Source organism: Vitis riparia, chromosome 6, assembly GCF_004353265.1.
Source record: "Vitis riparia cultivar Riparia Gloire de Montpellier isolate 1030 chromosome 6, EGFV_Vit.rip_1.0, whole genome shotgun sequence".
NCBI classification, from domain to species: Eukaryota; Viridiplantae; Streptophyta; class Magnoliopsida; order Vitales; family Vitaceae; genus Vitis; species Vitis riparia.
The window spans coordinates 21,964,095-21,991,472 of NC_048436.1; the positions used below are offsets into that span (position 1 = coordinate 21,964,095).

The 27,378-nt window shown below is 34.7% G+C and overlaps 4 protein-coding genes across 6 annotated transcripts; 1 reads left to right on the plus strand and 3 right to left on the minus strand.

Annotated features, from left to right (window-relative positions):
- Positions 1 to 4: 4 nt before the first annotated feature.
- On the minus strand, positions 5 to 7,503 carry LOC117916188 (proline-rich protein 36-like). Its single transcript, XM_034832093.1, has 9 exons — positions 7,342 to 7,503; positions 5,258 to 5,588; positions 4,699 to 4,824; positions 4,523 to 4,562; positions 4,323 to 4,405; positions 2,818 to 2,895; positions 2,653 to 2,706; positions 2,328 to 2,456; positions 5 to 2,159 (listed from the first exon to the last, which is right to left on the minus strand). The coding sequence occupies exons 2-9, from the start codon at positions 5,561 to 5,563 to the stop codon at positions 312 to 314; spliced, it is 2,664 nt and encodes an 887-aa protein (XP_034687984.1). The 5' UTR covers positions 5,564 to 5,588; positions 7,342 to 7,503; the 3' UTR covers positions 5 to 311.
- An 895-nt stretch (positions 7,504 to 8,398) lies between these two features.
- On the minus strand, positions 8,399 to 13,742 carry LOC117915530 (GPI mannosyltransferase 2). Of its 2 annotated transcripts, XR_004651409.1 has the most exons (9): positions 13,312 to 13,742; positions 12,557 to 12,662; positions 11,776 to 11,868; positions 11,497 to 11,692; positions 10,250 to 10,428; positions 9,684 to 9,931; positions 9,207 to 9,376; positions 8,768 to 9,025; positions 8,399 to 8,661 (listed from the first exon to the last, which is right to left on the minus strand). XR_004651409.1 is itself a non-coding variant. In XM_034831097.1 (8 exons), exons 1-8 carry the CDS (start codon positions 13,643 to 13,645, stop codon positions 8,858 to 8,860), a joined length of 1,494 nt encoding a protein of 497 aa, XP_034686988.1. In that variant the 5' UTR covers positions 13,646 to 13,742; the 3' UTR covers positions 8,399 to 8,857. The 2 variants fall into 2 exon arrangements, 1 of the variants encoding a protein (XP_034686988.1); XM_034831097.1 differs by having other exon boundaries at positions 8,399 to 9,025.
- Positions 13,743 to 17,069: 3,327 nt separating this feature from the next.
- LOC117916567 (protein YLS3-like) lies at positions 17,070 to 18,301 on the plus strand. The gene is made up of 3 exons (XM_034832661.1): positions 17,070 to 17,582; positions 17,674 to 17,769; positions 17,847 to 18,301. The coding sequence occupies exons 1-3, from the start codon at positions 17,246 to 17,248 to the stop codon at positions 17,981 to 17,983; spliced, it is 570 nt and encodes a 189-aa protein (XP_034688552.1). The 5' UTR covers positions 17,070 to 17,245; the 3' UTR covers positions 17,984 to 18,301.
- A 105-nt stretch (positions 18,302 to 18,406) lies between these two features.
- LOC117916568 (protein UXT homolog) lies at positions 18,407 to 26,489 on the minus strand. 2 transcript variants are annotated; one of them, XM_034832662.1, is made up of 8 exons: positions 26,375 to 26,489; positions 24,528 to 24,644; positions 23,445 to 23,543; positions 21,405 to 21,434; positions 21,033 to 21,134; positions 20,598 to 20,705; positions 18,919 to 18,973; positions 18,407 to 18,710 (listed from the first exon to the last, which is right to left on the minus strand). In XM_034832662.1, the coding sequence occupies exons 3-8, from the start codon at positions 23,534 to 23,536 to the stop codon at positions 18,663 to 18,665; spliced, it is 435 nt and encodes a 144-aa protein (XP_034688553.1). In that variant the 5' UTR covers positions 23,537 to 23,543; positions 24,528 to 24,644; positions 26,375 to 26,489; the 3' UTR covers positions 18,407 to 18,662. The 2 variants fall into 2 exon arrangements, with proteins under 2 accessions (XP_034688553.1, XP_034688554.1); XM_034832663.1 differs by having other exon boundaries at positions 23,445 to 23,560.
- Between the last annotated feature and the right edge of the window lie 889 nt (positions 26,490 to 27,378).

The following is a 27,378-nucleotide window of genomic DNA, read 5'->3' on the forward strand; positions in this document are numbered from 1 at the left end:
CATATTGCTATAGTAAATAACATAAAAAAATGAACGTCTTTCCAATATTATAGTGCCTGACTAGTTCATAACTTTGAACCATATAAAAGAAGCAAGCAGATTTCAAAATAAGGGGATACAATCAGTAATCAGGAGAGGAAATAGTGAATAGTACTTTAACGACATATTTCTCTGTTCAGGAGATATTAGACTTCAGAGAAGAAGAGGTCAATTGAATGTCTAGAAACCTGTGAAATTTCATTTCCTTCTATTTGGATCCCTACATCACCCAACTCAATTTCACCCTACCAATTGCCTCACCAAAACCATAGTTATTTTACTCCAACAGAGGCCATCAAGTCCTCGTACTCTGGGTCATTCTCCTGTTTTCTCAGCTTTGCTGGATTACCTCCCTGCTGCGGAGGTGCACGAGGCACAGAAGTCGGGGAGAATGGATCATATATTTGCGGTGCTCCATGAGGGCCAGAGGCTGGTCTAGGAGAAGCAAAGGACATGTTGCCAAAGTGCTGATTTGGGGCTGATGGGTTTCCTGGCCGAGCTGGTGGAGCTGGAAAGTTCTGCTGGAGTTGCATAGCATTTCCTGATCTGGAAGGGAAAGGACCAGGCAAATTGGAGATTTGGCGAACTGGGTTGAAGTTCCCTGGTCCCCTTTGTGGGACTGGAATTGCAGCTGCAACAGAACTTGGACTTTGAAATGCTGGGGGTCTGAGAGGAGCTGACATGGGAGACAAGGAAGATGGCATTCCAGGAAAGGATGCAGCAGATATTTGGGAATGAGGTGGACCCATCTGATTGTTAACCTGTGGCCTCAGAAACGGGGGCATGGTGGCTGGGGGAGTTGAATTGTGCATGGCCACCCTGAAAGATGGCGGTTGCGGTGCCATAGGAGGTTGCATAATTGGTTTAGGGGGCAGAGGATTCTGAGTTGTAGGTTGACTGCTAGGCATGGGAACAGCCTGGGAGACTGCATTAAGTGGCTGATGAGGCTGAAAAGTGAAATCACTGGAACTTGGCCTTTGTGGTATCAGAGTTGCTACAGGAGGAGGCCTTACAGAAGTGAAGCTAGGGATACCTCCAGAAACAGAACTTGGAATCCCAAACTGCAGAGGTGTTGGGGGTGTAGATGATGGCATTGATGAAGGAACTGGAGTGGACCCCAATACAGGCCTTGGGGATGGGTTAGGAATTGGTGCCGGTGTAGTTAATGGTTGCATTTGTGGAGGTACAGGTGCTGGAGGGAGAGAAACTGGAGTTGTAGGGGAGGGCCCCATCTGAGGTGGTGGAACAGAAGCAAAGGTTGGGGGTGTAATGGGACGGTTCTGCTGTGTGCTGGGTAATTGGGGAGCAGATGGCCGGGATGAAAAGGTTACAGGTGATACCATATTGGCTGCTGAGATATTTGATGGTGGTGCTACAGATGCTACAACAGGCCGTGGAACTCCAGGAACCATTGATGTGGTCATCTGCACCATTTGGTTTGGGCCTAGGGATGCTGGAGTGCCTAATGGCACTCTGGGCCATCCAGTAGAGCTCCCAGCAGGGGTTATGGGCCGGTCAGGTAGTGGTCCTGAAAGAAGGTTTGGTACAGATTGAGGCAACAAAGGCATTGAAGGCCTTCCAGTTGTTGGTGGTCCCAGAGGTGTGGCTTGGTTGACAGGAAATGGAAGAGGAGCTGAAACATTAGGTTGAGCCGATAATGGGTGCTGAGCCAACATTGGCAGATTTGCCTGAGGCATGTATGGCCGCTGCAGCATCTGAATTGATGACTGTGGCCTGAGGGGAACAGGAGATGGGTTTCGGAGTACTGAGCCAAATCCAGCTGCTGGTGATGGCCGAGGCCCAAACAATGAAGGCATGTTTGAAGCACTGAAAGACGGTGATGGTAGATGAGGAGGATTGTTGAGAATTTGTGCTGAAGGATTCGATGGGGGAATGAAGCCAGAAGGCGGGTGCATTGGAATGGGAGGAGGGCCAATGGGAAACCATGGTCCAGGGTATTGAAACTGACCTTGTGGAGGAGTTTGTGAAGGACCTGACACTGGTTGCACCACTCCTGGGTTTACCACAGTAGTAGGGACCACTTCCTGGCTTTGATTATGAACATTCACATTATCCCCAGAAACTGAAGTTGGTGTGGTGGAAACAGCAGCTGGATTTCCCTACATATGAGTAACAATAATTACAAACATAGCAATAACAACAATAACAGAAACAGTAGAAGACCAGAAGGGAGTGGGAATGTCAAGAATCATAGCTAAGCTTCATAATAATACTGAGAAGACATGAATCAAACAGGGTTTCATGATCTCCAAACAACAAAAACTCACTGAAACCGGAGTGACTAGCAATTCAATCAGCGCGACTGCAGCATCAACTTTCTCAAATGTCTCGGCTGATATATGAAGATATAATTCTTCATGAGCACTCTGGATTCCATCAGATGGAGTAATTTCAACCTAGAGAATTATAAATTACATGTGAAATAAGTCAATAAGCTCCACCTTAGGATTTCCATTAAACCTAGGAGAAAATAATTCAAGGAGAAAATAGATCTTTATTATGTAAGATATATTCATGATCAAAGAAAATAAAAAGGTTCAAAATAATGTTCCGATGAAATAGAAATAGCTTCTCCATTCAGAGATGCATTACCTTCTGTCCTGTATCCGCTTTGTTACCATATACTTGTACCTTTGCTCCAGTTTCCTGATTTGCATTTATGAAATGAGAAATAAATGATTAAAAATGAAGATCACATGGCCTTGAGCTTATGTTAGCAATAATTGGTTGATGAAAATCTCTCAGACAACTACTTACCTTTTCTAGACGCTTTAGAGTATCACTCCCAGGCCCAAATATTAAGCCAATGAAATTGTACCCAGGATATTCTTTCACCTGCAGAAGTAATACAACATGATATAGTTAGGAGTTAATACTTATCACCTGTTTCAGTGAAAACTCAATGTTTGGGTAAGCAGTAGCTAGGTTAATGAAGTGCAAATACAGATCTCATATTACAAAAAATGGCAAATTTGAGTTACAAGACATCTTTTGTCCTTGGAACCAGCAAAACCTAGCCCCTCTACCCTTTTTTCCAAAAAAATGGAGAAGGAAAGAAAGAATGAAAAGAAAAGAAAAGTAAGAAAAAGAAGATCCTCTTACATCATTGGAACAAGAAGTAATGGATAAGTTGTAAATTCACAATTTACACTAGACTTAGCAACAAGAATTTGAAACATGGACCAACAGAATTGAGAGTTATTCACTGAAACCAATAATTTTTTAGTAATGAAAGGTTTCTCTTTTTAATCAGAAAGATGACAAAATCTTCTTAGTTCTGCCATTCACTACTCTTCTCTCTCAAAAAGTATCTCAGTTTCATTTTTGATTAATCTCCACCTCAAATCCTATACTCTTAATGGTAGCAGCAATAACTCTTAATTCCTGAAATAGACATGTCAACTGTGATTGTTTAAGTTCCTCCTCTCTAAACCTTTCCTCCAGTCAACTAAATGAGAATATATTTTCATGGTCAATCTCCCAATTACAAAATTGAAGTATAAACTTAGTAGAAAGGAAAATGGTTTGACAGTTTTTTCTTATATATACGCATACATGATTTACACATTTAGCTGACACCGAGTACTGTCTAATACAAGGTAGTATCTGATTCAGGAACATCACTGATATTACATTTCTTCTCTCATATTTACATATTTTTTGGCAATTTTTTAAACCTACCAACCAAAGCCTTATGGCAAGGGCAACTGCTTAGGTTGGCTACATTTATCCTCTTCATCATTCGGCTCCAACTAGGGCCATACTTTGGTTAAATCATTAGCCGCCATATCTTTTGTCATAGACTTGACTCCAGTTCTTTTTGGCCTGTATCTTGTCCTTGTAGCAACTTAAACATGAATAACATGGGAGTATGATTTGAATACCAATTAATTTAGGAGCTATCCATTCTGATATATGAATTGTCTTCTTTTGACAATTATAATCCAACTGAAGTCAATCTGTTTTCTTGACAAAGAAGCAAATAGCACTTTGACAATCCATATAGAAGTCCAATTTATCACATAGATTATGTGAAACAACTTTGGCTCATGAAAGGCAGAGACTCCACCTAGCTCTAGGTCCAGTCACATGATGATTTAAAATCTTCCAAACTGCACACCATATATTTTCGGTAAAACTTGTGCTCCGTGATTGCAATTATCCTGCTAGAGCAAATTCATAGGGTTTTTCTTTCTTTATCTTTTCTTTCAAGGGGCATTTAATTTAAAAATTCAGAATGCCACAATCTTAATATGACTTACAGGGATAGGAACTCTGGCCTCTTTCAACAATGGTTTATAATCCGGTGGGGCTTTGTAACTTGGATTTAACTTCAATATCTCACCTGGATATCACCACAAACCACATAAACATGGCACACATAACAAGGAAAAAGAAAAAAAAACATTCAAAAAAAAAAAAAAAAAAAAAAAAAAGAAGAAGAAAAAGCTATCAACCATACCAATAACTTCCCGTCTTTCAAGTTCCAACAGTTCTGAAATCTACACCCAGAAAATTCCAACATCATTGCTTGGAAGTCTTAAAATAAGTACTATAAATATCAACTGCTTTTTATAACTGTAAAAATCAAGTATAAAGGAATATTAATAAAAGTTCTCATATCAAATATAACTATACCTCACTGTTATTCTGATGGCTGGGAAACTCCTGATCAGGAACCTGGGCTACCAATGATGAATCTTGATTGTCGCCAATCTCCAGTACTCCTGACTTTAGCTGTAGTGTAATTTGATCCACCCGAGTCTGCTCAAAATTTGTACCACCACACAGGCAGTAATATCACTTAGTGGCACCTGGAATTGGAAGCTTCCATGTGAGCCATTCACAAGGAAGACACTGACATTTTAGCACCCAATGGGAAAAGGAAATCTTTGATTGCTATCGACCGAGCAATAAATATTCCTCACCACTAGATGGGGCTATAAATGCCTCCGACCCATTTTAAAAATTGATTCAAAAAGATAAATAAATAAATCCAGAAAAGTGACACTTTTAAAGCTAAAGACAATCTCACCCCCAAGCCCAACCCCCCAAGAAACTTTAAAAAACAATATAAAGATATAAATTGCAACAAAAGGGATTTTAAATTTATTATTCTTGAAGTTAAAAATTCTTCAAGGAAATAAATACACCAGAAAGGCTAAGGAACATAATTCTGAAAGTGCCCCAAAAATACCTGATAAGCTAAAGCTGTTCCTCTTCTGACAGCAGCATCCTGTGTCAGATCAGGGCCCCATTTAGTTTTTCTCTGAACCGTTTTGGTACTTTCTTCATTTGCCCCATCACTACTTCCCAATTTTTTACCAGCCCGGAAGATGGGAACCATAGAGCCTGATAATTTATTTTTCGGGATAACAAACCCAGACTTTGCTCCAAACATGGAGATCCTTGAACTACTAGTAGTTGCAGCAGGCGAAGTACTCGTTCCAGTCATCTGAGCACGCCGAGATTCAACAGCAGATGCCTGGTCAACCTTCGTCATCTTGTCTTCCAGACCTTACTTTAAGCTATGACACATGCAGAGGATAAGCAACAGCTAAGGAAAGTAACTTAATGGAAAATAAATTTTTTTTAAAAAAACTGTAGCTACAGTTTTCCTCATCCAGTTCACTATTCAAATTTTTTTAGCAACTTCTTACAGTGCATAGTTTATAATTACAAGATCCAGGATTACAGTGAAAGCCATAAGCACTCCCAGGATGGAAGTAATTAGTACATAAGTTCAAGAATCATTGCTGGATGAAATTTGGAGCATTGGAAAAGGACTCAAATTTGACAGAAATCTGAACATCCCAAAGCTTATAGTGGAATAGATGGAAACCAACAAATATCAGCAATCAGGAAGGCTGAGGTAGATAATCTTCCTACAAGGAACCTCATCTCTAACTGTAGAGATCTCATTGACAACAAAGTGTGATCTTATATACACACAGGGAAGGTGACTTTTGTGGAGATTTTTTCTTCCTATTTTGATTTATTGCCAATAAACACCATTCTGAGCCTGATTTTAGTTAACTGGATAATCTCTCTCTAGGCACTGCACAGCTTGCTGGAATCCAATCTGAGGGATGTGGCTTATGATAGAACCTACTGATTGTAGGATTCACTATCAGTAGAACCAAACACTAAGAAATCATGTATACAAGAGCACCAAGTGCCAAGTATATTAGTAAAGTAAACCCACTCTTTTCTCAAATAACCCAATAAGATAACACCACTATCCTCAAAACTGAAGCTATTTTTTCATTTTTTTTGTAGGCAAGGAAAACAAAATATTAATAAGCACCAAAAAAAAGGGTCAAAACTAAAGCAAGTTGCATTTGGAAATCCCTAAATACATCTTATTGATGGCCTACTAAGCTTCCAAAGTTAATTTCCTTTCCCAAGATTTCCTAGAAAATCCTAAGAATTCCCAATATGCTACAAATGAAAAGAAATAATGCCAATATGCAACAAAGATACACATGGCATCCACCAATAGACGTACAACTAACTGGAAATAACACAATCCCACACAACTCTCAGCCTCTTATCTTCCTTTATAAAAAGGTATTCCCAGAAAAGTTTCCAAGTCCTTTAAACTTTGTTTGTTTGCCAGAAATTTTGCAATCATAAGAAAACCAAAACTTCAGCACCCGCATTTCTGAAGTTTCAGATAGAAGATTAGGAAGACCATAACAATACTAAGCCTAATAAAATTGTTTCGCTGAGTTGTGTATTTAACTCAGCCAAGGCCTCAGTTTGTTTCAACATAAAATAATCCCCCAAAAATGATTCCAAAATGAAAAAAAGAAAAACCTTCAATTCCCTTCTCTCTCTCGCTCTCTCTTTTCTTTTTTCATTTTATTGATAAGTAACCTTCAATTCCCTTCTTTACAGCATAAGATTACAAAAAATTAAAATAAAAATAAAAATAAAAATTCTCAGTTTCTCTCCTTTTCCTTCTCTTTCTCAGCAACCAAACGAAGATCCAAGCCCCACCCATCTCAAAGAATGTTTAATAAAGATAACACATTGACGTATCTATATTTTCAGAATTGATATTTACTATTTTCTTCCCCTCCCAAAATAAAAGACTCCGACAAAACAAACAGAACCATTGCAGTAGAAAACAAGAATTGATTATTCAAATATACACAGCATTGCATGGAAAAGCATAAAACCTCAAAACCCTAACCCTAAACCTAACCCTAAGTTTTCCAACGAAAAATTAAAACTTAATAATAACCCAATATCGAGAGAGATTGAGAGAGAAAATACCAGTCGGTTGTTGATATTTGGGGCTTCATAGAGAGGAAACTTTGGAGCTTCAACACTGAGAAGGGAGCGAGGTGAGCGAGGTCTTGTTTGGAAACGCGGTACCAATCCGGCCTGTTCGGTTATGCCTCCCACTCTCACGTTTCACTTCCAGTTCCATCCAATGATAGAAAGGGCCAGATTAAATATGGATTCTCAGAAATACCATTCCTTTTTTTAATATATATATATATATTTATTATTAAAACAAAAAATGAAAAATAATAATAATAACTATGTTTAGCAGAATAATTTCGAGAAATTATTTTTTGAAAATGGACTTGTTAAACAGTAATTTCTCTTCTTCATTTTTTTTTATCCAAAGAAAAGTATATTTATTTATTTTTTTCTTATTTTAAAATACTACCCAATATGCATTTTTTTTCCAAGATATCACCCTCATATCAGCTTATTTCAGGAATGCATTTAACATAATTTAGACAAAAAAAAACACAAGTTTTTAGAATTTATTCTGATATCAAATGAGATTTTAAAATAAATTCAAAGCATTTTCAATTAATTAAACACAGATTATACAAAATATGAAAAATTTTCCCATATTTAAATGTTCAAACAAAATTTAGAGTGTCTGATATTGTTTACATGAAAGTGTTTTTAATAAAAATATTCTTTTAAAAGTATTTTTAAAAAAATTACATATTAAAAGTGCGTTTAATTATGATTTTAAAAAATATTTTTACTTTTTTTAACACTTAAAAATTTTTATCTTTCAAATAAATAAATAAATAAATAATATTTTATAAAATTACTGTCAAACACACTCTAAATATCTTAAATATCTTTAAAAAAAATACTATAATAATTTTTTTTTAATATTATAAGTAATTGTAAAAAAATTTTAAAATATTTTTAAAATTTTATCAAACATCCTATTTTTCTTCAAAAACACTTTTTAGGTTAAAAGTATTTTTTGAAAACACTTTTGAGGTTAAAAGTATTTTTTGAAAACACTTTGAAACGGACCCTTAATTCCTAAAAATAACTTTAAACTATATCTAAGAAGTGTGGCAAAAAACTTCTTTGAAAACTATTTTCGAAAACATGGGCTGCCTAGCAATATTACAAATCTTGTACTATGAATATTTTCATTCCAACAAAGGGGCATTAACAATAACCCCTAGGGTTTGTCCCTGAAAGGGTGATAAGTGAAAACTGTCCTTCCATGATGATGCCTCCATGCATGCCACTGCCCTTCTGCTCTTCTTCCTCCTTTTCTCAGTCCTCCCAAATCGCCATGCTTCTGAGTCTCAAATCCACTGGTTCCTACACCAAGTCAGCAAAATGCCAGCTCCAATGATAATGGTAGAGATACCTCAATGATAACAGGACGAAAACTTTGAGGTTGATCCTATGTAGAAGCAGAACATACAATCAAAACTGGACTGGGAAACATGGTGAGAACCAGATCAGCAATGGGAAAGTTCTGCTTGGATGAAGAAAAAATCGATGCGGGAGCTTCTCAAGTGAAGGGGTAAAAGTTTGAGAAGAGCAAGCTTCCCAGGAGGATGTAAGCTGCAGAGTATGCCCAAATCAAATATCCCCATCTTCTACCAGCACCACGGGACACCATTAAGTACGAGGCAAACCAGTAAAGAGGAGGGCTGGCAGATAAGAACCGGGTAGAGACCTATAAATTGCCAAGCATACCCATTATTTTCATGAGATCAAATTTGATCCAGGAGAAAATGTTAATGCCATACACCATGTAATTTTTAAGTTGTGATTCAGGGTGTGTGCAACATCTGAAAGAACGCAAACTATAGCATGTAATTAAAAATATTGCAGATGAGAAGAAGAATGAGTCGAACCTGCACATGCATAACAAAAAATGCTGTGGCTGCCATGAATCCCAAGTGCAGAACAAAGGGGAGAACAAAGGCTGACAAGTAACCTAGCCTTGCTGATGATTTGCATCCAGTAGGAGATGCAGCAGATTCCTCTCCTTGAAGCTGTTTCCGCCGTCTAAGATTGTGATTTTCTGTTACAAGTACAATTAGCTCATGAAAATGTTGTTAATGTGTGGAAATAATATGGAATCAGGATAAATATCACTGAATATGGCTAAATTGTACAGCTTTGAATGCCATACTGGCAGAAAAATTAGATTGAAATAATTTCCATTTTTGAATGCCATGTCAACCTGGAAAATAAGATCCTAGATGGTTTTAGAGAACTCCAGATACAAATTTGCTTGCAACACAAGAAGTTTGATTCAAAATGGTTAACAAAAACAAAGTTGTGACATCAAATGATAATTCACAAGATAAATTCCAGCATGAAGGTACCTTGTGTCTGAGGGATGGATTTCTTAGAAAACTGATCACTGTTCGATCTTTTATCTGCTCCCAGAGAAAAAAGCACAGCTGCAGAATTCTTTTCCTCAGGAGAAGCTCGGAAACCCAGTGAGAAAAATATTTCAGGCTGTAACCTCATATAATGGATAATTGAGCATAGTGCTAAAGACAATATTGGGGATGCAAGCAGAAAGTTTGGCAACTGCTTTAGTTGGAAGTATCTCAAGAAACCCACTCCCCTAAATGAGAAAAAACCATCAATGGTCAATGTCAAAAAAAATACAAACACATCAATGCCTAAAATCTTATATATGGTTCAACATAATGAATACATGTATACAACTATGTGGAACTAGTTATTTCTCCAGAGACAATAGTCACATGGAATGGAGAAATCCGAATCCTCTGCAAATTTAATCCAACAAGAAATCTAAGATATACGTGTGTATGGTGCAAACTCTTGAGGAAAACCAAAAGTATCAAATAATTGCACAAGACAGGAGAAGGAGAGTAAAGGGCAAAAACAATAATCAATAGTTACATAAGCGAAAACATACCAATAATGACTTTGAAGATAATTATATACCAAAGGTACTCTTGCTTTGCACCAAGGACTCATTTCATCTGGAAAATGTCCAAGACAAATATTGTAGTACCCATATGCTTGAAAAGCAACAAATGGAACAAAAATACATAGACAACGCAGCACTCCAACAAGAAGAACCTGCACTGACAACTGGATATAGAGACAAAAAAATTACAATGGATATCATTGGCTCAAGCATTCTATGGAGTCTGCACAATGTAAAACTATAATTTGGAATTAATAAGATGAAAATTAGTTGTACATATTTAAGCATCAAAGAAATGAATTCAATTAATTTATAACATCAATAACTTGCATGTGTGACATGGTATATGCTATTTTCCAACATTTAACAGTTCGTTGACAAAACTAGAGCAGGATTATGGACTTAGAATTATGGAGAAAAGCTTTGAAAGCAAGAGATTTTAAGACAATAAGAGTAAGTTGAATATCTTAAATGAATTTTCATTGACATTAGAACTGGAAATGAGAGAGTGGTCAAGAACTTAATATTGATGACACATGGATGCTCAAGTGAGTGACAATTTTCATTATGTAAGTCAGATAATAAATAAAGAGTGACAAGGGATTCAAGCAGATGTTGCCATAGAACTACAGTGGGATGGGTTTTGTGAATGAGAGTGAGGAGTGTGATGACTGATATAAGCCTCCCAAACTAAATGCAGTTGACATTTGCCATTATATAAGAGGTATAGCATTTTTTAAGGTTTACTAATTACTCGGCTTATAAGAAAATTTTAAAAAACACATTGAAGTCTCTATTTTTCCACCAGTTGCATCAATTAAACACATCCAGGACATAAAAGCTTCCCATAATCAAGTGAACTTGCTATATAACTTATATTATTATGAATATAAGGGTGGAGTAAGTTTATCTAACTGGAAAAATAAATTAAAAATAATGGTAATCAAATTATAATTTTATATGGCACCATTCCAAGAAACTAATTAACTTGAGTTCAAATAAAGTTTAATGGATTTTGCCTGAAGGAGAATATATTAACATTCAGTTGATAAGTTTTTTTCCAAAATTTTTTCTTTCTTCATCATATTAAATACAAGGAAAGCTCTCACCTAAATATATCTATTTTGTCAAGTTAAACCAGTTTAAAATGAGACATGTGTTTATAGACCATTTTCCATTGCTTCAACCATTAAAACCAAAAATAGCAACTATAAAAGAAAGTAAAAACTCACATAAGCACGCTTTTTAAGGAAGATAGCCTCATAAGCCTCGTGCATAGTCTGGAAACAGAAGTAGCCAGCATTAAGAACTCCATTTGACCTCGCAGAACCGGACAGAGCAAGCCAAAGCACAGCAACATTATTTGAACTGGAGATTAAGTGATACACTCCTCCAACAGACAATAGGGCATACAGACTCTCCGAGTATCTAAAAATTTCAAGGAAAGTGAGATACTCAGTTTAATCCCCTTTTCTGATTAACAACTAAGATGAAAGGAGTTTGAAGGTTACATTGATGAATAGAATATGGAAGCTGGATTGAAGCAAAACAATATTGAAGCTCGGAATGCCGCTTCTTTGTCCTTCAAAATAATAACTGAAAGCCTGTTAGAATGGCAAAACCAGAAACAACCATCAGAAGTTCTAAAATGAAACATGAATGTTGCAAATTCACAGCATAGATTACTCAAATGGTTGAACCATTTCTTTTATTTTCTCAAGCCATTTAGTTCCAAACAAATTATGTATTCAACAGTCCTCAGAAGGTTGAAAATTGAGGTGATTAGTTCAAGATGCAACTTTAGATGCAAAATTCAGACAAATCGAGATCAAAACAGATCTTTAGGTGGCTGAATGGTTAAGTTTTTGTTTTATTAGTACTATGATTCCATTTTTTATTAGAGTTTAAGAGTGTTAGGGGAATTTAAGGAATTTTGCAAAGTATCCCTAAGAGGAATCTCTCCATCACAAATATCATAAAAGAATGTGGTTCCAAGTCCATCCTCCTTGGAGATCTGAATCAGGAAGAAAAGCCTCCCAACCCTTTCTAACAGCTCACTGAAAACCCACTCTTATTACCCCTCTTCCTACCCAGAAGACCAAACAACATGTCCCTTACCAAACTTCCCCACAATAACCTTCTTCCAACATATCTCCATCCACAGCAAATCTCAAAATCCATTTGATATTTAACATCAGCTTCCCATTTGAACATAAAAAAATAGCAACAATATGTTTTTCAATTGAGTTGATGGCCTTTAGAAATAAAAGGATGAATGAGCAAGCGACTCACTTGTAAAAATAAACTGCTGCTAACACAAAGGCAATGTTGTTGAGTACATAGCCAGATAATCCCAGCACAGCTCTATGCCCAATTAGTGGAATCAGTGGCGCGAATACTGAAACAAAACAAAACATCAATAAACCTTCAAAAACCCATTATCACAAAATCCCAACACAAATTTAGAAACTGCAAGGGCTATACTTCATGAAAATCTTCCTAAATAAATTTCCGAAAAAAACATGGGTATTGTGTTCATGAATATAATAGGAAAACTGATGAACCATTTGGATTAAAACGAGTAAGAGAAGTAATGCCTTCATCATTAATGAAATCTGAAAATAGTATTTTTCACTGAGTTTGTTGTTGTTCCATAGAAATGACTACCTTGATTTTACAGGCCAAATTTGTTCACATCCATTTACCATTTGGAAATCCATGCTTTTTTCTTTTTCTTTTTTTTTTTTTTTTCAATCATTCCAAAAAAATTTATCACTGGACTCCAACCAAATTTGCGAATAACTCGTCCATTTTTCAGCCAAATAATAAAAAATGAACTTCATTAAGTTGAACTCGTCATTTGATTTAAATTCTCCAAACTTTCCGACTTTGTTGTACAGATTGGAATCCAAATTCAGCGAATATTAAATCAGTGATTCCATAGTTCACCCAACTCAATCGATTTTCCAACTATTTACTAATAATGATGTGAATTCCGATATAAATGCTGAAGCTTGATAAGCTGACTATCAAATAAGTAATCAAACCTGTTCGAGACAAGAAGGAAATGCAAATTGGAAGAAGAGGCAAAAACGCGTAGGACTGTTCGTATTCGTAGCCGCATTGCGCGATTCTGACGAAATACACGGCGTCCCAAACGATGCTGCCTTCGATTGCCGCCCCGATCTTCGGCCAGAGAACGGTGTCTGCAGGTTGCGATTCGAGAGAGAGGCAATTAGGGTTTAGAGGCGCGGAGGTGTCGTAGGGTTCGAATAGAGATCTCCAGAAGATGATTAGGGCTAAGAGAAATAGTCTTGAACAAACTGCAGTCTTCAGAATGATGCAAATGTGATTCGATTTCTGGAAATTTGAAGTATTCATTAAGAGATCAATTCTTGTTATTTTCTACAAGAGTGTTTGGTTGGTGAGAAAATGGAGGGAAAAGGAAAGAAAAATCATGGAAATCAGGTCTCATGGACTTCATGGACCGGGCTTTAGTTTGAGGATTCTTGACTTCAATATAGGCTGGGCTGGGCTGGGCTAAGGACAATTAAATTGGATGAGTCTGGTCCAAACATACCGGAAGCAAGGCTTCTTTAATTTGACATGGAAAAAATTATTTAAAATTTTTTAAATCTTCCCATTTTTATGTATAGGGGAAAAAAATTGGAACAACATTTTATTAAATTAAAATTTATTTCTAAAATATTTTTATTTTTTTTCCTCTTTTAAATTATTTTCCTAGTAATTTTTTTAACAGGGCTAAGCATCTATGTGAGAGTTTTTTTTAAGGGGTTTTAAAGAATAAATTGATTTAATTTTAAGTTATAATGAATAATTATTTTATTTGTATTGATAGGGAAAAATTCAAAATAATAATAATAAAATCTATAGGTTTTTTTTTTTTTTCAAAATTATAATTACTGAATCATACCTTAACCAGTAGTGGGGCTTGAATCACAATTTTGGAAGAGGATAGAGCAATGGGTTTGGATATAGCTTCAAGAGATTAAGTTCCTAGTTGTCCTATTCAATCCTTGATATGAGGTTAACATAAGCTCCAACCTATTCAATCTTTACTCAATATGATGTTAACATAAGCCCTATTTTAGATACGATGTCAATTCATATTAATGGGTTATTTATGTGTCGTATAAAAGCCCAAACATCCTATCAAATAGCTCAATTCAAATACGATATGGTCAAAATATAAGCTGAAAGCAGTGTGTAGTTCCAATGGGACGGTATAGTTAAGGGGGCTTGTGCGTAGTTGACATAGTATAGTGTCTTATTATCTTTTTGTATTGTTTAGTTTTACCTTTGGCGAAAGGATTCTCCATCCTCCTATTGTATTTTTTATATCAATATATTTATGCGTGGTTTCCTATAAAAAAAAAATAAACATAAGTTGTATCCTCAATTCAAACTTGTGAAAAGTCTATTGGCTTGGAGCCAACCTAGGGATAGCAACGGGAGGATTTCAAGTCATCCTCATTCTAACTCTGTCTTATTTATTTATATACATTCTCATCTTGGTCTAAATAAATTTTTGAACAAGGCAAGGCGTGGTAGGACAAATATAGAAAATTCTCATACCCATCCTATCCCTCCCATCCTATTTAAAATTTTTCAACATATTTTAAAATTTTAAATTTTTATTTAAAAAAATATAATTTATAAATAAAAATATATTATAAATATTTATAATTCATTTTTATGAAAAATGATATTTTATTTATATTTAAAAAGTTGAAAAATGGAAAAAAAAAAAAAGATCAACTAAAATAATTTTTTTATTTAAAATTATATATAATCAAGGTTGGACCGAGCAAGATAAATCATACCTAAACATGTCCTAAACTCATTCAAGCTTTTAAAAACTTCCCAAACCGACCCTCATCCCATTTATCTTGATTTCCCATTAGAGCTAAGGTGAGACAAGTACTCAAAAAAACTTACCCCATTCCCATCCTTAGTTGTATCGATAAATTATATCAAACTTTATTACACCTAATTTTAAAAGACTATGCACATGTTAAAAGCAGTATGTGAAGGTCAACCATCATTTTTAAGCGTATATATCTACAAGTCTTGTTTTGGAACCAAAAAGAAACACAAGGATCCATATTTTTCTTCTTGATACAAAAGGATAATTTTGTAATAGTTACTTCTGTTTTTACTTCTTAGAACGATAAACATAAAAGTTGAACACTAAGCTAAACATACCTTATTTTTCACTAATAACCTTGTTCTTCGACCAACCCAATGCTCGTATTATCATCAATCCATTGATATTGGACCCTCGAGAACTAAAGTAGAGCATGGCTTGCTTATTCCTCAAAGAAGCTCCCAACTAGCATCTTCCAAGTTGAGCTCCATCAATGCCTTCTTAAAGAATTGCTCCAACCCTTACCATTTCTGAGTTGGTCATCAATCTTTTTAGTATTAATCGCTTCTACATACACGATTAGTTCAGTTTTTAGTTACATTAATGACAAATTGACAAACTAAATTTGTTGCCATTAAAGCATTGCCCACAGGCAGTTGGAACACAATGTCATAAAAAATGTGCTTACAAAACTTGCCCTAAAAGAAGTGTGGATTCAAAGGGCAGAGGTGTGGATTCATGGCATCCACGAGACACAACTACTTAAATTTAATATGGTCTCACCTGCAATTTGTCCTTTCCTTCAATGCATTCTCATTTACATGATACCACCCAAATAATTAACCACCAAATGGAGGAAAAACCCTAGCATTACCCCACATGGAAAGGGGGTCCCTTAGCTTTAGTCCAAAGAGGACTTTGTGCCATGGAGGCTTGTGGGGTTCTTATTGGATTAGGTAAGAGATGGGTATTCACGGACTAACCTAAAGCTATCACGGGTTGCTGTTTTTGGGTGATTTAATTATACTTTTGACCTAGATCAGGACAAATTTCTTTTAGTGGGTGGTAGTTCTAAAGGGAGATATTGTCTATTTTTTCTTTCATATGACAAAATTATAAGAACCCCTACTTAAGGGTATATGATGTTGTTTGGCCTGTTTTTGGAGAAAAATTGATCATATCATGTAGTTGGTTGGAACTTGAATCAAAACTAGAATTGTTTTTAGTAAGGGAAAAATCGAACCAAATCAAGTTTATTTTAGATTGATTTGATTTAATTTAGATGATTGATTGAATGTAAGTTAATATAAATCTCAAGTCTTTTTTTTTTAAATCCTCACAACGGGTTTAAAATTAAAAATGCATTTAAATTTTTTAATATAAACTATAATGAATGCATTTTATGATATATATATATATATATATTAAAAACCTTATCAAATAAGATTTGTTTTTATAGGTTATGAGCCTAAGAAACTAAAAATGAAACTAATAACATCAATGTTCAAAATTTTCATACTAGATCAACATTTATAATTGTTAAAAACTAAATCGAGGTTCAAAATTTTCACTTACACACCTAATTCAAAGCTCTTGTTTTGAGCAAGTACTTCAAACATAATATCAAGAAATACCATTTGTAAAACCTTAATATCTACAAGCTTATCAGCTAAATGATAATTGACACGTACAATACGTCCAATCGCTTTCGTGCGAAGTGGGATTAAGGACATGGATTAAGTAATCTTTTTCAATGCAACACAACTAGAGAAGGTATCTTGTATATTGGTTTCAGCTGTTAAATGCAGTGACAAGAACGTGACAACTAAATGGAGAGTTGTAGAGAAGGCAAAGAAGTAATAGAAGTACCTGAAAGTTGAAACTATGGGTGCTACTCACTAGGCCACAACCCAATTCTTCAATAGATAATTTGTGTGGGCCAAAGGGTTTGCTGTTTGTACCTTGAATACTATACCTTCTCTTTTGAAGACGACAAATCAAGCTCTTCACATGTGAAACTCTCCATCAAAACCCGAGAACCCATCACAACCATCACCAATTTTTCCTCTGAGGCACACATCAAACACCTTGGGATGGCTTCAAAATATGCCGTTCTCGGGTTGTTAGACATGTTGGTGATCATGATGCTGCTCATGTCTGCAAGCGCAGACTTCGCCAAGGATAGGGAGGAGTGCGCAGACCAGTTGGTTGGCCTCGCGACTTGTCTTCCTTACGTGGGGGGAGAAGGGAAGTCTCCAACTCTTGATTGCTGTACAGGGCTGAAACAGGTCCTGCAGAAGGGCAGAAAGTGCCTATGCATACTGATCAAGGATCGGAATGATCCGAATCTTGGTCTTAAGATCAATGCTACAATTGCTATGGGCCTTCCCAGCGCCTGCCATGCACCTGCTAACATATCTGCATGTCCTGGTAAGCACACATTTATGAACATGTATGAATTTGGTTTCGGGTCTGTTACATTTCACTTGATGTGTTTTTGGACTCTACTTGGCTGGATCAGCTCTGCTGCAACTACCAGCAGGCTCACCTGATGCTAAGATATTCGAGGAATACGGGAACAGCACAGCTGCCAGCAAAAGCACCTCAGTTGCAAGTGGTAAAACCTGATTTGATTCTTTATCAATTTATTTTCCTTTGTTCTGAACTCATGTCTTCGGATCTTTGTGGTTTCAGCTAAGGCCAACTCCACAAGTAGTGGATCAAGTGCTGAGATGAAGAGCGATGGTGGGAGGAGGAGATGGGTGGGAGTAGAACTGGTTTTTGGGCTTTTGTTCCTGATTGTTTCTCACCTCCTGCTTAGTTCTCTTTGATGTTTGCAGGCACACAATGTCCAGAGTCACCTCTACTATCCTGATAACCTACCTACCAACCTTGTTCTATCCTTATGTTGCGATTGGTTTCTCTGTTGATTTCATTTGGTTCCGCATCAATTCAAAGTGACCACATACCTCACATGGAATAGTTATCAATAATGTGCTAGCATACATTTGTTAATTGAAAGTGTGCTTTTTGTTGAGATCACATGTCGGGTTTATGTCGTATTGATGACAATTTACGTAAACCCAACTATAATAATTGTGTTTCCTTCTCGTAATTAAATCTTATCGAATCCAATACGCATTCACCCATTTGTCATTTCAATCCAAATCTACTACCAGCAGGAACCAATAAACCAGTTCTGATGTATCATGTATGTTAGAATCAGAGATGGAATTGAACGCATAGGCATGGAATTGTGGCACCCATAGGTGATTACCTGGGTATAAAAAAACATATGATAAAATTAAATATAAATAATATTTTTAATTCAGTATCACCTGCCATCTATCAAGGTATATGAAAAGAGGCAATGAAAATGCCAAGACTTTCCCATGCTTTTACCCCAAAGTGGACTGATAAATGAATTATAAAAGGATGCAAATGGGGTAGGTATAGAAACTCCAAGAAAAGGATTCTTCAAATCCTCTTGCTTCATGTTACAATTCATTACTATCTCTCAGCTGGAAGCTGTAGTAACTCCCGGATCCCTTCACATACCTGCATTTGAGCAATGAAAAATTGTTATTATCTTGAAAGACCAAGCCCCCATTGCTTCAAAATTATCTTTAATATTTCCTAAAAGAAAGAAAACTACATAATAGATTTCTCGAGGCACATGGGAGGCCTTGAACAGAAAAATTTTGGGAAAAAAATGCAATTATCAAAACTAAAGAGCATGAGGAAAAGACACAAGAAAGAAACATACAATCTTGATTTGGGCCTTGATTGATGCAATGAGGCGCGTATACTCCTGGATTTGGCTGCAAAGTGGTATTCAGCAGAAATCATTTGAAAGTACTTTATCAAAAAGGGGAAAAGAACAGAATGCATAGAAAACCAATTAGTTTTTGTTTTTTGATAGCCCTACCATATCGTGCACAGATTCCTTTCAAGCAGAAAAAACCATGGCACATTATTCTTAGCATGAAACATATTCTGTTGAAGAGTTGGTTACTCTTCATTGTGGAATGAAGTAGAATGGGTTTGATTGAACCTGGTCTGGTTATGAGTCCTAATTTACCAAGTCTGGTGGCATTTCCAATCCACTATTACTTCCGGAGGTTGCACTTAGCACCAGAGGCCAAGTTCTTGATCACTATTGAAGTCCAACACCAAATCCAGGTATAAGCGAGCTTTGATTATTGAATCATTCAAACTTCTATTTTTCATCTTAGATTTTGCATCATATATATAAATATCTATACACACACACACACACTCTCTCCCGTCCATGCAATCCTCATTGAAGCATGGTATGCATTCATACCTAGTAATATTTTTAGATGTTCTATAGTGTCCAGCCACTTTCTAAAGAGAAATAGCAGTTATTAGTGGATGAAATTCCTACAATCAGCATTATGGCACCTTCTTTAATGAATTTTATTAGTTGACTTTTCAACCATGAAGCATTTGATGTCTATGGCATCTTTTCATTCAATCTTGAATCAAAACCAAAATTGGTAATATTTTTGTTTCTATGTACAAGATGTTTCAAAGAGAATAAAGAAGATAGATTTTTTAGTTAACCTTTTTGAGCTGTCTTACTAAATGTGCACAGAGGGGCCTAAGGAATTGATTCTACACTGAAAGCATTTTTTATCTTTTAGTCATGGATTTTGTATATTTGAAAGCATCAAAAAATATAATTTTTTTTTTGGTTTTTTGCCCTCAAAGTGTCTAGGAATACCTATGCTAATTATAGCATTTTGGATGATATCTTAAAAATATTTTGAGCACTGAAAAAAGTGATCTGATATTCAACTAATGTGGTTTAGTGCTTTGCTACTCAATATACTTTTATGGTATATATGAAAGTATTTTGGACTTGGGCTTGAATATATTTTAGCCTAAAAATATCCATGTCCAAATGTCATACAGGTCTTAGACTGGGTTCGATGTCATCCATGGATAGCACGAGTCAGATAAGGATTTTGTAAATAACACCAAATCAGACAGACACAAACCCTGACTTAGAACTTGACACTGTAGTATGGATCTGAATTCAGATACTACATGGATCTGGACCATCTCAATCCAGATCTGCTCCATTTTATTCTCTAGATTCAGCATGTCATCTCAATCAGAATATCACTCCTAGATTCAGAACTATGTCATGCCACTTGTAAAGCACTTGTATTATAGTTGTCAGGATCCTAACAACAATGATGAACATGCCAAGGTACCCCCCAAAGACAGACTCACTGGGACAATATTAGTTTCATTTTGTTCATTCACTCTATCGTCTTTTCATTTGTCAGTCACTTATTTTTATTCACATGCTGACGCGCACCATTTATTCAAAAGCCATTATGCTACACTAAAAAACCTACAACAAAGAAATTCTAATGAATTAGAAGTGAAACAAATAGAAAGAAGAAAACATACTTGGCCAGACTTTCTTCCTTTATAGATATGTATTTTAAAGCTTCAGACCATGTGAACTCCACATGGAAACCCAGTCCAATATCTACAAATATGCGTTGTGTATCTGGCCTGTAGAAATACAAACCACCAAAAGAATAAAACATCACTATTGTGGTAAAAACAGCTGATAATTTTAAAATTTATTTGGAATTAGTAACTCAAATTTATCATAAAATGGAATAAATAGAATTAAGGAAAAGAAACTTAGAAGATGGGTGGTCTTTTTACACGAATAGGAGAAAATAAGACACTTTCATCATAAGGATCTTGTTGAAAAAGCATTGATAATTTATAAATGTCTTTATATGTTTGATCATAATAAAAGATTAAATCATAATGGTGGCAATCAGCTCTACAGCTGCTGCACCAGGAAAGATAAAGATATCAAAGGCGTACACTTCCGCTTGCATATATACTTCAGAACCGAGATTGACCATTGTCTGGAGACTAGTTACACTATTCTTCTCCAAATTCTCTATGTTTCGTCTCAAATTTGAGCTACAAGCACAGAGTCAAGCAAAAGCATGTACAAGCAAGCACCAAGCATCCACAAAGTTAACACTGCCATAAAAACTCGAAGTAGAAATTGTTGCAAAATAAAAATGATTACTTCTAAATAGTTTTGAGCAAGTAAAAAATAAAATAAAAAATATTTCTGAGGCATTCCGTAAGGAAGGTGAGGTACTTCATTTGGAAGGACATGAAAATCAATCTAAAACCTCAATTTACAGTTTTCTTAAGCACTTGCAGAAAATAAACAGAGGATACAAAACTTCTTGTTGTTCAAAGACCTTGTCCCTGAAAAAGAACACAAAAACGAGTTAGGTTATGTTTGGCTTTGTTTGAAGAGAAAAGTTTTAAATAGCTATGAAATCAACAACTAAACAAGCATTGTCTGAATTATTTTGGATTGGCAACAGAAACCTTTCTTGCTGTTTGTTTATAAAAAACAATGCTTTAATTGAGATAGAGTCTTCAGCATAAGCTATTGAAGTTCGGCGTATTAATTTTCATATACAGTTTTTTCTTGTGTGTTGAACCCTTGACAAAACTTTCTAATAAGCAAGTTATATCACCCTTTATCATAAACAATAAGCTTCTACTAATTTACCAACCCTCACATCTTTATTATTAAAAAAAGTATAAAAAAAAAAAAAAAAAAAAACTATAAAGAAGTATTGGATATCCATTGCCTATTATAACATTGGCCTCAAGTGTGCTTAATGACCAAAATAACAGCATTTCTGAACAAGTGTGCACACAAAGGTTTTAATTTGTTTGCAAATTCTAAAAATGCTATGCGGTATGACAAGACCATAGTCACCAGATCAATTATGCAACACCTGAACTGAAAAGAGGGAGTAAAGATGGGAAACTGACCTTCAAAAGAAATGCAAACATGGAGAAACAGGAAGCAATAGTGATGCACTGAATAAGCGCATCAGGAGACTTCATATGGAACCTTACAGAAGTGCACAGGAAATGTTCACAAAGAATATATATGAATATATAATTGAAAAAAATTATTATCTTTTCTTTCTTCTCTTTTTTAAGAGGTTAAATTTTACAAAGAACACTATAGCTACAAGGAGTTCCCAAGCCCTAGAGGAAAGATAATAAAAATATTAAATCAAATTGAAGGGCAATACAACCATTAAAACGGATAACACTCGCCATTAAAGGAGATCAAACAAATAATACTCAGTCAGAGATGCCCTACTGAGCTGGCATGGATCTTTTGTTGGGAAGAAGAGGAAAAAAGCTTGGAGGACAACTCCTTTGTACTTATTTTAGACCATATGTAAGCAAAGAAATAGGAGAGCATATGAAAATACTAAAAAAGCATATCAAGTAATCAAACAATCTTTTATATGCATAATTTTTTGGAGTGGGTTAGAATGTACACAGAAAGAAAAACAGCTAAGGCTTCCAAAGTAACTTTCCTTGAACACATGCACCTCTCCAAGCCAACCAAGACTACACACCAAACATTGATTATTAGTTAACCAATCATTGACCATTGCTAAACTTATATGATCATAGCAATTGCTAAGTTCTAGAAGTATGATGGTAAATTTTTGACAGTATAAAATTTGTAAAGAAGCAAAGTTAAAGAAAAGGAAGCATGACTTATGAAGGGCTTCCTTAAGGGCTTGGATGTTAAGTTGGAGATGAGAAAATCCAAAATGTAGATAAACAATACCAATGTCTATACCAATGACTCTCTATGGCTCATGAAATTTTCCATATACAAACCATAAGGACCTCAAATCCCTATACCAAAAAGGCATACATTGCTTTCAACATGGATGCTGGTTTGCCACTCTCCTCAATGAGTCAGTCATCCATAATATTAGCAGCATTCAAGGTCAAAAAGGAAAAATAAAATAAAATTAAAAATCATGCAATATTGACCTTTGTTTGAGTTATAATCCTTTGAAATATGGTCAAAACTAGGTATATTGTTGCAGAATCCAAATGGTTTCAGATATCCTTGAGAAGAGGAGTTCAATGACAAAATTGAAAATTTGAGGAACTTGAGGTATTGGCAAAGTACAATTCACACCAGCTAGAATCAGAAGCAAAAAAAAAAAAAACACTTAAAAACGGACAATGTTTCAAGTGTATTTAAATGCTCAATGTATCAAACAATCTGGACCACAGACTTCACATGCCAACTGTCAAGTGAATGGTTAAATTTGTAAAACTGGTCAAGCAGATCAAGAGCAAAAATCTCTCTAGACACAACCCAAGATTGTAATTTATGTAAAGTGTAATTTAAAGGAAGTGTGGGAATAAAATATATACCGTTCAGCAATAGCATGAACAAGATCTGGTTTCAAGCGGCGGTCAACAAATTCTTCAAACCTTTGCACTTTCTGTTGTATAAGGCCATCCATTTCAGCCCTATTAAGCAATGAAAGCTAATTACAATTTTGACAAGCCAGATTAAACAAACATAAACATCACCAGTTATAAAAGGAGCACATATGTATTGCAATGGAAGTGCATCACCAAGGGGATAGGAATTGAGTCAATTGCCCAAGATAAAGTTTTAGAAACCAACAAGGCAATGATGTTTTTTTCTTTTTTTCCCCCCTGATAGGCAAACAAAGCATATATTGGCAAGCACCTTTTCCAAAAAATAAGGGGGCAAACCCCTACTACACTGGGAGTATATACAAAGGTGCTAAAAGACTATAAAAAATAACAAATAATTGGGATCCTATATAATTAAAGAAATAAAACAAAGAGGAAGCATCAGCATCCAAACATCTAGACCATAGATATAGCCTACATGAAGAAGAACAACAACCATAGATTATTTATCTATCCTGTGAGTCTACCCTAGCGAAATCAACCCAAAAATGAGCGATTGATTATAACACCAAGTTTTCCCTTCCATAGAATCATAAATGCAACCAAAGAACAATATGTAACCACGTAATGATAATATCGCTTATTTTGATATCAATAACCTACTCAAATCAAACCAAGAAGAAAAGTATAATCAGAATAGCTTCATTCTAGCTTAAAAAGAAGAAAAACATAGGTCCATCCGCAATATTCAGCTGTTTGACAGAAGATCATAACCACATCTCATCCTCACCCTACTCAAATCAAACCAATAACAATCTTTTTAGCTTTTCTATTTTTTCAAACAATACATGGATATATACACACACACACACATGAATGAAACCAACAATGATAGGTAAAGGGTGACATCAAACCAAGAAGGAGACTATAATTACAAGACCTTTGTTTCAGAATAAAAGAGAAAAACAAAAAGAAAATCATAGATGCAACCAAAAAATGACATATATAGTGCATACCCAAATACCAATATCATCTGAAAACGATATATAGATAGATAGATATAGTGCATACCCAAATACGAATATCGTCTGCGAAGCTGGAACTTCACCAGTGATAATAAGAACAACCCCTGTTGCCTTCTTCTACCATTCACCTTCAATCTCTCTTCTACTTCTTCCACTGCCAGCCCTAGGATTTTCACAAGACGGAGATTCAAGTGTTAGATCAAGGATTGCAGATGATGGGATTACAATAACAGTCTCAGGCCCTTGATCCAGGCTTGCAGATGATGGAAATTTGGAGATTTCAGGGATTCTGAGACTAGCCTCTATTTCACAAATTTAGACAGTGTTTAGGAGTTTGGCATCTTTTGGTGTCTTCTTCTCATTTCCTAATGTGGTCACCTCAGCCATTCACACCTAGAGGTAATCTCCACATCTTATTTTTTAAAACAAATATTTGATTAAAAAGATGAAATAGCACCAAAAATAACTTCTCTGTGTTAAAAATTACACATAATCTTATTTTGACATTTTACACTTTTTTTTGATAGGTTATTTTGACATTTTACACTTAAAACTTTTTAACCAAAAAAAATATTTAATGTAAGAAAGGGACTAAAACATTGTTGAATGGTATTTTTGTCCAAAAGAAGTTATATTTCTTGTTTTTAAATGATGAAAATTATTCTTCCAAATTTGCATTAACCCTTTTTAAAAACCATATTAAGGGTATGTTAGGGCATTTTGGGGTGATAAGTTGTCCATATAGCCTTCAAAGCAATTTTGAAGCTTCCTTTACCATTTGAGCCCAATTATACAACTTATGTGGCCTTTTTTTTATATAGATAAATAGTTATATAACATAAATGTGGCCTCTGTACCCATTATCAACTTCAGCTATCCTTAGCACAATTGTCCCGGCTTCAAATATCACTAGCTAAAATTTATTTGTGCTTAGGCTACTGACTTTCTTGTTATAATATTCAGCGATTATTGTAAGTTATTCTATAGCATTTGTGAAAGTTTTATATTCATTATAGGAGTCATCTTTTCAGTGATATTTATTGATACATCATCCTTTCTTTTTAATACAATCCTTATTACCTATCAAAAAAATATTGATTGATACATCATGAAATGTCTGATTGGTGTTACTTTGATGATTTTTTTGAAGTTTGATCGCTTGAGCTGATACATTTCTATTACCATCATTGACATATTGTTTAAATATTTATATCATTTTGATAACTTTTCATGTTTATGATTAGATAAGCAAATATAATTTTATTGCATTATTAATGTACTGTCTAAACGTCTAAATAGTGTCATTTTGATAATTTTTTGAAGTCTATGATTATAGTAGCAAACAGAAACTCTAGAATTGAAAACGTCCAGCAATAGCATATCTAACTTATAAAGCCCTCCAATTACAATCCGACCGTCTGTTTGGTTACCACGAAAATGCAGAAAAATAAAAGAAAACCACAAAAATTTCAGTCTGAGATGTAATTCAAACTGGCAATAAATCCACGGGTGTTCAAAGAAAAATTCTAGAATTGAAAACTTCCAGCAATAGCATATCCAACTTATAAATCACTCTAATTGCAATCAGACCGGCTGTTTGGTTCTCAGGAAAATGGAGAGAAATAAAAGAAAACCACATTTCGATTACTACGTTATCTCTCCCACTCTCTTTACTGCCAAAAATCCGAAACCAAAAAAATATATATAGAAATGAAAAAACTCAAATGAAATCATAGGTGAAGTGCAATTTTCTGTATTCTCGAACCCTAGACGATGAAAAATTTACTATTCAGAATTTTCTTTCATTTTCTCATTATTTTCTCAGCATCCAACCGATTGTATCTAACTTAAAAGTTAGATTGATTGAATTGGGAAAAGAAATTGGAACAGTACCTTGTACTGAGAAGTCGAATGCTTTCGTGTAGTGATTGAGGTATCTTAAACAGATCGACCGAAGAGCAGAGTCTGGACTCTGGGGAAGAGAAGATTTGGATGCCCTAATTTTTGTCCAAACAGAAATTAAGGCTACGTTGGCTAATTATGGGCTACCCATGGGCTAGCCTAATTTTTGAACTATTGGGCTGTAACTGGGCCGATTGGTAACTTGGAGATTTTTAATTCATACTCGATTTAATAAAGTTTAAGTCGGTTTCAAGTTTCACAAATTTAATAAATAATTTAATTTTTTTTAAACATTTATTCTATATTCATTAATATATAAAATTAATAATTAATCAAATAAAACATTTTTCATAATATCACATTTATATTCTAAAACATTTTTTATATTTTTTTTATAATATTAGATTTATATTCCAAACAACTGAATTTATTTTTCACCAATCATTTCATTTTGAATTTAATAATTAAATTAAAATTTTCTTAATTTAATAATTGTTTTTTTAAATATTGATATTAAATATATAACTAAACCGAACTTATTGATAACAAGTTCATTTTAGTTATATTGGATGATGTCAACAGGTTACTTTTAGCTAAATAGAAAAAAGCCAAATATTTTGGCTTTTTCTAGCCAAAAAACAAACACCACCGTAATCATTTGAAATATTTCTTTTGGTTCAAACCTCAATTTAATATATTTATAATATATATTATCCTAGCTAATAATATTCATTTTTTTAATTTCTTTAAAATAATATCAAATTATATTATATTATATATTTTTTTCATTTTTAGAAAGATATATAAATTTATTTTTATTTTTTTCTATCATAAAATTTTGTTTTATTTACTATTTAAATTTAAAATATATTATAAACATAAAAAAAAATTAATGGGTTAAATTACTATTAAATTGATCGTAATTTCATAGTTTAACAAATTTTAGGGTAGGCTGGCATGTAACTCAAAAGGTAATTCGTGGCACAATTTTGAAA

Excerpts from the sequence above, each read along its gene's own strand:
- LOC117916188 (XM_034832093.1), bottom strand. The coding sequence starts at position 5,563 with ATGACGAAGGTTGACCAGGCATCTGCTGTTGAATCTCGGCGTGCTCAG. Across the intron at positions 2,707-2,817 it reads CTCTAAAGCGTCTAGAAAAG|GAAACTGGAGCAAAGGTACA; the intron begins GTAAGTAGTTGT and ends AATGCAAATCAG. Across the intron at positions 2,160-2,327 it reads TGCTAGTCACTCCGGTTTCA|GGAAATCCAGCTGCTGTTTC; the intron begins GTGAGTTTTTGT and ends ACTCATATGTAG.
- LOC117916567 (XM_034832661.1), top strand. The coding sequence starts at position 17,246 with ATGGCTTCAAAATATGCCGTTCTCGGGTTGTTAGACATGTTGGTGATC. Across the intron at positions 17,583-17,673 it reads TAACATATCTGCATGTCCTG|CTCTGCTGCAACTACCAGCA; the intron begins GTAAGCACACAT and ends TGGCTGGATCAG. Across the intron at positions 17,770-17,846 it reads AAGCACCTCAGTTGCAAGTG|CTAAGGCCAACTCCACAAGT; the intron begins GTAAAACCTGAT and ends TTGTGGTTTCAG.
- LOC117915530 (XM_034831097.1), bottom strand. The coding sequence starts at position 13,645 with ATGAATACTTCAAATTTCCAGAAATCGAATCACATTTGCATCATTCTG. Across the intron at positions 9,932-10,249 it reads TATCTTCAAAGTCATTATTG|GGGAGTGGGTTTCTTGAGAT; the intron begins GTATGTTTTCGC and ends TTTCTCATTTAG. Across the intron at positions 9,026-9,206 it reads TTTTTGTTATGCATGTGCAG|GTCTCTACCCGGTTCTTATC; the intron begins GTTCGACTCATT and ends GGCAATTTATAG.
- LOC117916568 (XM_034832662.1), bottom strand. The coding sequence starts at position 23,536 with ATGGATGGCCTTATACAACAGAAAGTGCAAAGGTTTGAAGAATTTGTT. Across the intron at positions 21,135-21,404 it reads TTTGAACAACAAGAAGTTTT|CTCAAATTTGAGACGAAACA; the intron begins GTATCCTCTGTT and ends CTGTGCTTGTAG. Across the intron at positions 20,706-21,032 it reads GTATATATGCAAGCGGAAGT|GCCAGATACACAACGCATAT; the intron begins GTACGCCTTTGA and ends GTATTTCTACAG.